This window comes from Bos grunniens, chromosome 8 (assembly GCF_055505025.1).
Source record: "Bos grunniens cultivar Pamir isolate PY7600 chromosome 8, Bosgru_T2T1.0, whole genome shotgun sequence".
Taxonomy (NCBI): Eukaryota; Metazoa; Chordata; class Mammalia; order Artiodactyla; family Bovidae; genus Bos; species Bos grunniens.
The window spans coordinates 95,520,395-95,532,395 of NC_141172.1; the positions used below are offsets into that span (position 1 = coordinate 95,520,395).

Consider the following 12,001-nt stretch of genomic DNA (forward strand, 5'->3'; position numbering starts at 1 on the left):
CTCCTCGAAAATGTTATGTTCTTGAGCTGTATTAGTTTAGCAACTTACCAAGAGATTTGACTGAAGTCCACTTATCATTAGTCTCTGGATATTATGGAGAGTTGAATATTTTTATTTTGGTGAATTGTTATTTCAAAATGACAGCATTGTTATTGAGAAAAGGCATGGTCCCATCTGTGTGTGTTGGAGAACGCTAAGCTCTGTGAGACCAGGAGTCCTTGTTTTCTATCGTATCCCCGAGAACTTCAGCTTCTGGCATGATGCCAGACACACAGGACACTCAGTAGTGTTGAATAAATGAATAAATTGTTGACGGCCACATTTTTTCCATGACTTTTAATCTGAAGTCTCATGTGAGAAATTTTACCTTTGAGAAGTTGAGATGCTTTCTCCTCCTGCCCCTGCTTTCCATTGTTCTCCTCTTCCTCTTTCTTCTCCTCCTCCTCTTCATGCTTTAGCTGCTAGAAATTGTGAAACCAAAATATTTGTAGCCAATTATATTGCAGTTGTAGGAACTCTAGTAGTTATTGCTGCTGCTGCTGCTAAGTCACTTCAGTCGTGTCTGACTCTGTGCGACCCCATAGATGGCCTAGTAGTTATTATTGCTATCATATTTCTTCCAGAGCCCTACTTAAGTCAATAGCTCTGTAATAATGCAATATGATTTGAAGTGTAGTCTCCCCACCCATCTCCCCTGAGCCTGAAGTTTCCTCATTTGTTTCATGGGAATAACCTCCCTCTCTCCCAGGTACACTGTGAAGATTAAATAATCAAAGGTCTATACAATATGCCTTGATCAATAAATCCTTGTTTTCATCCTTTTTTTTTTTTTTTTTTGCTGTTAATTATTAACTGAGATCATGGCATCCAGTCCCATCACTCCATAGAAAATAGATGGAGAAACAATGGGAACAGTGACAGACTTTATTTTATTTGGCTCCAAAATCACTGCAGATGGTGACTGTGACCATGAAATTAAAAGACACTCACTCTTTGGAAGAAAAGCTATGACCAACCTAGACAGCATATTAAAAAGCAGACACATCACTTTGCTGACAAAGGTCTGTCTAGTCAAAGCTATGGTTTTTCCAGTAGTCATGTATGGATGTGAGAATTGGACTGTAAAGAAAGGTGAGTGCTGAAGAATTGATGCTTTTGAACTGTGATATTAGAGAAGATGGTCAAGAGTCCCTTGGACAGCAAGGAGATCAAACAAGTCAATCCTAATGGAAATCAGTCCTGAATATTCATTGGAAGGACTGATGCTGAAGCTGAAGCGTCAACACTTTGGCCACCTGATGCGAAGAACTGACTTACTGGATAAGACCCTGATGCTGGGAAAGATTGAGGGCGGGAGAAGAAGGGGACAACAGAGGATGAGATGGTTGGATGGCATCACCAACTTGATGAACATGAATTTGAGCAAGCTCCGAGAGTTGATGATGGACAGGGAAGCCTGGCATGCTGCAGTCCATGGTGTCGCAAAGGGTTGGACATGTCTGAGTGACTGAACTGAATATCTCAAATAATTGTTTTTGGAAAAGAGTAAGTTTTAAATGAGTATTAAAATACCCTAGTGTTGAGGGCTCCTGGATTGCACAGTGTTGTACCAAATGTGTGTCGTATTTTTGTGGATGAGAACCATTATGTAAACTGCATTCGTACCTTCAAAGTACTTCCAGGTTTGCAGTGGAGACGGTGAGATGACTTTGTTTTTTTGTTGTTGTTGTTGTTGTTGTTTTAAATTAATTTTTATTGGAATAATATAGTTGATTTACAGTGTTGTGTTAGTTTCAGGTGTACAGCAAAATGAATCAGTTACACGTATATCAATTCTTTTATGGATTCTTTTCCTGTATAGGCATCAGAGTATTGTGTAGAGCTCCCTGTGTTACCCAGTAGGTCCTTATTATCTGTTTTATATATAGTAATGTGTCTGTGTCAATCTCAACCTCCCAATCTGTGAGTCTATTTTTGTTTTGTAAATAAATTCCTTTGTACCATACATTTTTTAGATTTCCACATATAAGTGATATCATGTAGTATTTGTCTTTGTCTGACTTACTTCACTCAGTGTGATAGTCTCTAGATCCATCCATGTCACTGCAAGTGGCATTATTTTGTTCTTTTCTAAGGCTGACTAATACTCCATGTCATCCATTGACGGACATTTAGATTGCTTCTGCGTCCTGATGTTGAAGTGCATTTGTTTTTAATGAAATGAGATGCCCTCTTTTAGAGGCAGTGCTGGGAGTTGTGATGTTTTTACTTTGGTCCAGAGAATGTGAAATAAACAACAGTTTCTGGCAGATATTTGTAAGCTTCGGGATCTCAGGAGTTAGTTGTCCTCTTACTTCTTGCTTACAACTTCTGCCACTTAGGAGGAATTCTGACCCACAGGAGCTCTCAACCCCTGCCACACCAACATGGGAGAGAGAACACTCATCTCTGGATAGGGAGCATAAATATGTGATATGTGTGAAAGACAGAAAGGATGAAAAGGGGTTGTGTCAGTTGAGTCCCTGGTAACAAACAGGCTGTGGACCATACTCTGATTACCACTGATGTAAACAATGAAAAAATAGATATATAATATGTAAGGTGATGCTGAAGGAAGAGGCACAAAGGTACTCACATGAATCGAGAGGGAGACAAATACCAGTGCAGCAAAAGGACTTCCCAAGAGTGTTCTCTGGGACTACTTATTCCCTGTTCATCACCCACTTCCGGTGTTGGTTTTTTTTCAGGTGTGTAAATATAAAACCCTGTAAATCATGAGTGGTATGTACCTTCTCTGCACTGTTGGACTTTTATACTCTACTGCTGTTTGTTTATACATGTTTCTCTTCTCCACTGAACTGTGAGTTCATGGAGGGCGTTGTCTATATCTTATTCAAGTTTAACTCCCAGAGATTAGTACAGGGCTAAGGAGACTGCAGCCATGAAATTAAAAGATGCTTACTCCTTGGAAGGAAAGTTATGACCAACCTAGATAGCATATTCAAAAGCAGAGACATTACTTTGCCAACAAAGGTCCATCTAGTGAAGGCTATGGTTTTTCCTGTGGTCATGTATGGATGTGAGAGTTGGACTGTGAAGAAGGCTGAGAGCTGAAGAATTGACGCTTTTGAACTGTGGTGTTGGAGAAGACTCTTGAGAGTCCCTTGGACTGCAAGGAGATCCAACCAGTCCATTCTGAAGGAGATCAGCCCTGGGAGTTCTTTGGAAGGAATGATGCTGAGACTGAAACTCCAATACTTTGGCCACCGCATGTGAAGAGTTGACTCATTGGAAAAGACCCTGATTCTGGGAGGGATTGGGGGCAGAAGGAGAAGGGGACGACAGAGGATGAGATGGCTGGATGGCATCACTAACTTGATGGACGTGGGTCTCAGTGAACTCTGGGAGTTGGTGATGGACAGGGAGGCCTGGCATGCTGTGATTCATGGGGTCGCAAAGAGTCGGACATGACTGAGCAACTGATCTGATCTGAGGGACATAGTGGCACCCCACTCCAGTATTCTTGCCTGGAGAATCCCAGGGACGAGGGAGCCTGGTGGGCTGCCATCTATGGGGTCGCACAGAGTTGGACACGACTGAAGCGACTTAGCAGCAGCAGCAGCAGCAGGGACATAGTAGGTGTTTACTGAACATGTGATAAAAGCAACCCTCTTCTCCTGGGGCTTACAGTCCCACACGTGACATAAGCCAGTGCTTTTTGGATAATCTTTGATGAAGAGTGAGGTTTTTTATTTTCCCTTAAAAAAAAAAAAAAAAAACACAACTTTTCCCGTATCTTACAGACTGGTATTTTGGAAATTTTTCAAAAAATTAAAAGGACATAGAAAACACAAGCCCTAATTTTTTATTATTAGATTCTACAAGCATAAACTTTCTCTGTCAAGTGGCTAAGCAAGTTTCAAAGCATTTTTTTTCTGTTTCTTGTTGCAGATGGGTAAGCTTGCAGGCTGGCAGAAGTCTGTACCACTTGAAATATTATGTGCAAATACACATACAATATGCAAGGGTCATTAAAATGCTATAGAGGAAAATAAAGGCCAACAGTGGAAGAGAGACTGATGGAACTGGAGGATGCTGGTGCTGCTTTATTGAAGGAAATCAGAGGGCCTCTCTAGTGACATGAAGTTTGAACAGAGAATGGGATTAAGAGTGTGAACCTTGCAGATATCAAAGGGAGAGTTTGAGGGAATGGAAACCATTAGAGCAAAGGCTCTGGGTCAGGACTTGTGCTGCTCGTCCTAGGAGTAGGGGGCACAGGATAAATGGGTTGGATTACTGGGGCTTATAAATCATTAAAATGAGTTTGGATTTTATTCTGATCTTTGGGAGGGTTTTGAGTGAAGAAGTGACATGAATTACATGCGTGGCCCTACTGGCCACTACTTGAGGAATAGGTGACAGGAAGGAACGTTAGGAGGCTCTTGTGATAATTTGTAGGACAAATGATGATAACTCAGCCATGGAGGTAGCATAGAGATGATGAGAAATGGTTGGAATAAGAGTTGACCTTGAAAGTGGAACAGTCCGTGTTGGCTGATAGATTGAATACTGGGAATAAAAGGAGTCAGGGCTGACTCCAAGGATTCTGATCAGAGCCCATAGCCAACTGGTGCTGCCATTGAGATTAGGTGGTCTGAGAGTGGAGCAGGTTTTGCAACTGGGGCATGGGTAAGAATCCAGAATCATTCTGGGTATGTTAAATGTGACAAGCTTATTTGACAAAGATGTTGAGTAGGTTGTTGGAAGATGAGGAAGAAACCAGTAGAGCAGCCACATGAGAATAAGATCATAAACCTTTACTCAACGAGTATCGATCGTTTTTAGTCCTGGTCTCATGTTCAGTGTGCTCTGTAATAGAGGCTGTATTTTGGAAATCTTTCTATACCTACAGAGTTGTTAATATTTTAGAAAAAAAATTTGTTGCATATTCTAAGGAACAAACTCTAACCTGTGTTGCAAACACAGCTATCCTGAATCATTTACACCTTGGAAGTACCAGATAACTTCAAATTTTACATTTAAAAATTTACAGTGTACAAAATATTTTCCAACTGGCTGTCTCTACAGCCCTCCTTGGTAAGCAGAGGATTATTTTGACTCTTCATTTTATTGAAAGAGAACCTAACTAAGCAAATGACGATCTTAGTCAGTGATGAACCTTGGTCTAGGTCATAAGCCTTCTACCTATGTACCCAGGGCTTTTCCCTCAACATTGCCTTCCTTCCCACAGAATTGATACCATACTGTGTGACCACTGGGCTGGAAGTAACCTTTAGGCTCAAATCAGAGTCTATAGTATTGCTTATTTTGGGAAAATACATTCCAGTTTCTAGCAATCAACTTATAAACAATTGGAATCTAGTAGTAAGTTAGACCATTTATATTCTTGCTCGGAAAATCCCGTGAACGGAGGAGTCTGGTTGGCTATGGTCCATGGGGTCACAAAGAGTCAGACACAACTGAGCAACTAACACCATACAATATTCCCCAGTGTTTCCACAGCACAGAGTTTTCTTCCAAGAGAGACTGTTTATGATGAATATAATAATTTTCTGCTCTCCTAGTCTGGTTCTCTCTCCAACGTTCCCTCTTTTCAGTCACTGGTATCACCAAAGCTAGAAACATCTGTCATTTAAGGCTATCCCTTCGTTATCTCTAGCATCATGTAAGTTATCAAATCCAGCCCATGCTACCTCCTAAAACCCTCTGACTGCCCCCTGGTCTACGGCAGCCCTAATTTCAGGCTTCTGCTTCTCTCACCTGCATGGCTGCAGTAGCCTTCTCGCTGGCCTCTCTGCCACCTGGCTTCTTGCCTCTAATCTACTTTCTACAATCCAGCCAAAGGGCTTTCTAAATGCAAATCTGGTCCTATTAAAAACTGACCTTATTTAAAAGCCTCTAGCGCTTCCAATTGCTCTTGGGATAAGATCCAAACTCTTTAGAGCGGCATACCAGGACCTTCAGAATTTGCACATGGGATTTGAAATGGAAAAAAAAAAAGTACAGTCCCCTCTTCCGTAAGCTCACAGTTTGATTACGGAGGCCAGTGCATACATAGATCATTGTAATGCACTACACAGAGTGTTCTCGTATGAAAATGTAAACAAATAACTACAGTAAAGTGTAATATTTGCTATACTCTGTGATTATAGAAGACCTAGTGCAAGAGGGAAGTTCAGCTTGTTAAGAGAACATTCTTGGAAATTTTCTGTTTAGTTTACCCACTTTGTGAAGCAAAATTGAACAGATATTGTCTGGCAGGTTCCTTACCAATGCAGACATATGCATGCCTTATCCAGTACTTACGAGGGCTCTTTCATTTGGGACTTTGAGGAAAAAAAAAAAAAAAAAAACAGAAGGATTTGAAAATGTCATCTTGGATGAGAATTATGTATATTTTACTATAAAGTCCTATTTAGGTATCATTCTGAATACTATTTTACGGGTTCTGATATCCATCTCCTTCATCAAAGGACTCTAAACCCACAGGGCAAAAAAATCTGTCTTTGCTGCGTGCAGTATTTTGGTGCTGCTTTTCCTCTCCTATACGTCAGTCTGGACTGAGATGCCCCTTTCTCATTTCAGGGTCCTTAACTAATATTATTTAAGTGCTTAAATTTTGCTTAAGCATTTGTTTGAAGTGAGTCTTCATGTTTGTTTCTGATCTTTGTATTATATAAGGCCACCACCCAGTGTTTCTATGCATGAACATGGTGCTGGTAATACTAGCTTGTATGCATTAAACAGCCATACGTGAGAAAAATAAACTCCTGTTTAGACTGTGACCTGAAGAAGGAATCCCCATGTATAGCAGATGTAATACTACCTGTGTAACCCCATGACATTTCTGCAGGGAATAGGAAAAGTGTCATATAGTCAAATAAACCTGGAAAATTCTGCACATTTGGTCTTAGAAGAATCATGTGGCCTAGGATGTCTTGGAGCTATCAATACATGAAGCAGTAAAGAACAGGTTTACTTTTGTTTAACCAAATGTTACTTGACTTACTTTAACCAAACTTACTTGACTACACATCTCTATTTGTGCTATTCCTATTAACAATCATTAGAAAAATGGTGGCCTCCTCACTGTGAATTCAGTGTCAATAAGCGCTTGTCATGTTGTACTGTGATTTATTTTTTTTCAACATTTTATTATAAAGGCTTTCAAAATTACAGAAAAATCAAAAGCAAATAATCCCACCTTATGGATTCTACAATTAACATTTTGCTCTGTCTGCCTTATCTATTACTTATTTCTTTTCTCCTTCTAGACTGGGATATCTTAATGATAATTAACCTATCTTTATTTCATCAATACTTAGAGTACCAGGCCCATAATTGGTAACCAAGTGACATCTGTCCAAATAATGAATGAATGAATGGACAGGTGGATTTTATTATCCCTTCAGATATCTTCCTAGCACATCAGAGAGGCTGAGCTCCCAGGGAAATGAAAGCCTAGGAAGAGCTGTTCCATAGCCTTTCTAAGTCTGTGCAAATATTAACTGAAGATAAGGCAAAGATCCTGAGCTAGGCATTCTCCTGGGATAGAGGAGGGAGCCTGCAGCCTTGGCACTGTGAGGAGCCCCTGGGTCTCTGTTCTCATCTCTGCCTCTACCATCCATTTTGAAAGGAGGCAGCCTTTGCCAGGCCTCGTGAGCTGTGAGTTCAGGGCTTGCCAAGCCTCACCCACATGTTGAATTCTCCTCCCTTCATGGGATTCATGCTTTGGCGAGATCCTTCTGAATTTCCAAAAACTTTTAATTTCCACTCTGATTTGTGTCTGCCCGTCTTCTTTTATCCCTGGAAACCTGATCCTCAGTTTGTCTGACTATCCACTTTCTTCGATTGTAACTGCAGATGGGAAACAGGTATTTAATATGCCTTTTGCCCTTTTATCCTCTAGTGTCTGATTAACTATCACGGGTCCTAAGGAAGCAACTGCCATTCTCCTTGTATTTTTGTGTTTCTGTGTCGACAAAATCAAAATCAACAGTCTTTATTCTTCTCAATTTTTAAATGTGCTCCACTTTCCCTTCCAGTAAACTCCATCTTAACTTTTCTAAGATTCTTTATCTTGACATTTGTTCCTCTCTACTTCCTTTTCTCTTCTGTTTTTTACCCTTTTTTTTTTTAACCAAATCTTCCCCTTTTTCTATCTCTCATAGAAAGAAGTCATTGGTGTAAGTTTAGAAGAAATGAGGTACAATTAAGATGGAATTCAAGAGATACAAAGGAGAAATGTTGAAAAACAAGTCCTTCCTACTCCAGGTCCCTCAGTCACCCAGTTCCTTGGAGACAAGTAGGGTTACTAATCTCCTTTTATCCTTCCAGATATTTACCGTGTTGCTTTTAAATACTTGTGATAGTGTATCGTTAAGTGCTGTTCCATACCTTGCCTTTTAAACTTAGCACTTTATATATTGAACCTCATTCTTTATCATTTGTGGTACATCATTTTTTCTTCATTGTGGATATTGGTGGATATTTAGAATGTTTTAGAATGTATTATAGTGAACACTATGTGTTATCTTTAAGATAAATTCTTAGAGTTGTAAGATCAAAGTGAATGTAGATTTTTTTCCTTCATTGTTTGTTTTACTTGAAGCTAAATTTATATACGGTGAAATACATGTATATTAAGTGTATAATTTGATAGGTTCTGATAAGTGTATCTACCCATGTAAGTCACCACTCTAATAGAGGTATGGAGCATTTCCATTACCACAAAGTTCCTTGTGCCTTTTCTAGTCAATTCCCATTTCCTTATTAGACAATCACTGTCTTATTTCTGAAGGTAGTTGGCTGTCACCTGTTCTTGAATTTCATATAAATGGAAGCTCGCAGCATGCACATTTTTGCTCAACATAGTATTTTTTTTCTTTCTTTTTTTTTAAATTTTATTTTATTTTTAAACTTTACAATATTGTATTGGTTTTGCCAAATATTGAAGTGAATCCGCCACAGGTATACATGTGTTCCCCATCCTGAACCCTCCTCCCTCCTCCCTCCCCATACCCTCCCTCTGGGTCGTCCCAGTGCACTAGCCCCAAGCATCCAGTATCGTGCATCGAACCTGGACTGGCGACTCGTTTCATACATGATAGTATACATGTTTCAATGCCATTCTCCCAAATCTTCCCACCCTCTCCCTCTCCCACAGAGTCCATAAGCCTGTTCTATACATCAGTGTCTCTTTTGCTGTCTCGTATACAGGGTTATTGTTACCATCTTTCTAAATTCCATATATATGTGTTAGTATACTGTATTGGTGTTTTTCTTTCTGGCTTGCTTCACTCTGTATAATAGGCTCCAGTTTCATCCATCTTATTAGAACTGATTCAAATGAATTCTTTTTAATGGCTGAGTAATACTCCATTGTGTATATGTACCATAGCTTTCTTATCCATTCATCAGCTGATGGACATCTAGGTTGCTTCCATGTCCTGGCTATTATAAACAGTGCTGCAATGAACACTGGGGTACACGTGTCTCTTTCCCTTCTGGTTTCCTTAGTGTGTATGCCCAGCAGTGGGATTGCTGGGTCATAAGGCAGTTCTATTTCCAGTTTTTTAAGGAATCTCCACACTGTTCTCCATAGTGGCTGTATTAGTTTGCATTCCCACCAACAGTGTAAGAGGGTTCTCCACATCCTCTCCAGCATTTATTGCTTGGAGACTTTTGGATCGCAGCCATTCTAACTGGCGTGAAATGGTACCTCATAGTGATTTTGATTTGCATTTCTCTGATAATGAGTGATGTTGAGCATCTTTTCATGTGTTTGTTAGCCATCTGTATGTCTTCTTTGGAGAAATGTCTATTTAGTTCTTTGGCCCATTTTTTGATTGGGTCATTTATTTTTCTGGAGTTGAGCTGTAGGAGTTGCTTATATATTTTTGAGATTAGTTGTTTGTCAGTTGCTTCATTTGCTATTATTTTCTCCCATTCTGAAGGCTGCCTTTTCACCTTGCTAATAGTTTCCTTTGTTGTGCAGAAGCTTTTAAGGTTAATTAGGTCCCATTTGTTTATTTTTGCTTTTATTTCCAATATTCTGGGAGGTGGGTCATAGAGGATCCTGCTGTGATGTATGTCGGAGAGTGTTTTGCCTATGTTCTCCTCTAGGAGTTTTATAGTTTCTGGTCTTATGTTGAGATCTTTAATCCATTTTGAGTTTATTTTTGTGTATGGTGTTAGAAAGTGTTCTAGTTTCATTCTTTTGCAAGTGGTTGACCAGTTTTCCCAGCACCACTTGTTAAAGAGATTGTCTTTTCTCCGTTGTATATTCTTGCCTCCTTTGTCAAACATAAGGTGTCCGTAGGTGCGTGGATTTATCTCTGGGCTTTCTATTTTGTTCCATTGATCTATATTTCTGTCTTTGTGCCAGTACCATACTGTCTCGATGACTGTGGCTTTGTAGTAGAGCCTGAAGTCAGGTAGGTTGATTCCTCCAGTTCCATTCTTCTTTCTCAACATAGCTTTGGCTAATGGAGGTTTTTTGTATTTCCATACAAATTGTGAAATTATTTGTTCTAGCTCTGTGAAGAATACCATTGGTAGCTTGATAGGGATTGCATTGAATCTATAAATTGCTTTGGGTAGTATACTTGTTTTCACTATATTGATTCTTCCAATCCATGAACATGGTATATTTCTCCATCTATTAGTGTCCTCTTTGATTTCTTTCACCAGTGTTTTATAGTTTTCTATATATAGGTCTTTAGTTTCTTTAGGTAGATATATTCCTAAGTATTTTATTCTTTCTGTTGCAATGGTGAATGGAATTGTTTCCTTAATTTCTCTTTCTGTTTTCTCATTATTAGTGTATAGGAATGCAAGGGATTTCTGTGTGTTGATTTTATATCCTGCAACTTTACTATAATCATTGATTAAGTCTAGTAATTTTCTGGTGGAGTCTTTAGAGTTTTCTATGTAGAGGATCATGTCATCTGCAAATAGTGAGAGTTTTACTTCTTTTCCAATATGGATTCCTTTTATTTCTTTTTCTGCTCTGATTGCTGTGGCCAAAACTATGTTGAATAGTAATGGTGAAAGTGGGCACCCTTGTCTTGTTCCTGACTTTAGAGGAAATACTTTCAATGTTTCACCATTGAGGATAATGTTTGCTGTGGGTTTGTCATATATATTTTTTAATATGTTGAGGTATATTCCCTCTATTCCTGCTTTCTGGAGAGTTTTTATCATAAATGGATGTTGAATTTTGTCAAAGGCTTTCTCTGCATCTATTGAGATAATCATATGGTTTTTATTTTTCAATTTGTTAATGTGGTGTATTACATTGATTGATTTGTGGATATTGAAGAATCCTTGCATCCCTGGGATAAAGCCCACTTGGTCATGGTGTATGATCTTTTTAATGTGTTGTTGAATTCTGATTGCTAGACTTTTGTTAAGGATTTTTGCATCTATGTTCATCAGTGATATTGGCCTGTAGTTTTCTTTTTTTGTGGGATCTTTGTCAGGTTTTGGTATTAAGGTGATGGTGGCCTCATAGAATGAGTTTGGAAGTTTACCTTCCTCTGCAATTTTCTGGAAGAGTTTGAGTAGGATAGGTGTTAGCTCTTCTCTAAATTTTTGGTAGAATTCAGCTGTGAAGCCGTCTGGACTTGGGCTTTTGTTTGCTGGAAGATTTTTGATTACAGTTTCAATTTCCGTGCTTGTGATGGGTCTGTTAAGAGTTTCTATTTATTCCTGGTCCAGTTTTGGAAAGTTGTACTTTTCTAAGAATTTGTCTATTTCTTCCACGTTGTCCATTTTATTGGCATATAATTGTTGATAGTAGTCTCTTATGATCCTTTGTACTTCTGTGTTATCTGTTGTGTTCTCTCCATTTTCATTTCTAATTTTATTGACTTGATTTTTCTCTTTTTGTTTCTTGATGAGTCTGGCTAATGGTTTGTCAATTTTATTTATCCTTTCAAATAACCAGCTTTTGGTTTTGTTGATTTTTTCTATGGTC

At 39.0% G+C, this 12,001-nt stretch overlaps 1 protein-coding gene across 27 annotated transcripts in view; it reads left to right on the top strand.

Moving 5' to 3' along the window:
- Positions 1–12,001, top strand: part of LOC147367731 (uncharacterized) — a 651,563-nt gene that overhangs the window by 325,614 nt on the left and 313,948 nt on the right. For 11 of the 27 annotated variants that reach the window (XM_086315804.1, XM_086315800.1, XM_086315798.1 and 8 more), the window contains one exon: positions 8,193–8,326. The exons of the other annotated variants lie outside the window; for them this stretch is intronic. In XM_086315804.1, coding sequence (XP_086171930.1) covers positions 8,239–8,326 — 88 coding nt within the window. In that variant the 5' untranslated portion in view covers positions 8,193–8,238. The remainder of the gene's footprint in view (positions 1–8,192; positions 8,327–12,001) is intronic. 27 annotated transcript variants of the gene reach the window in all.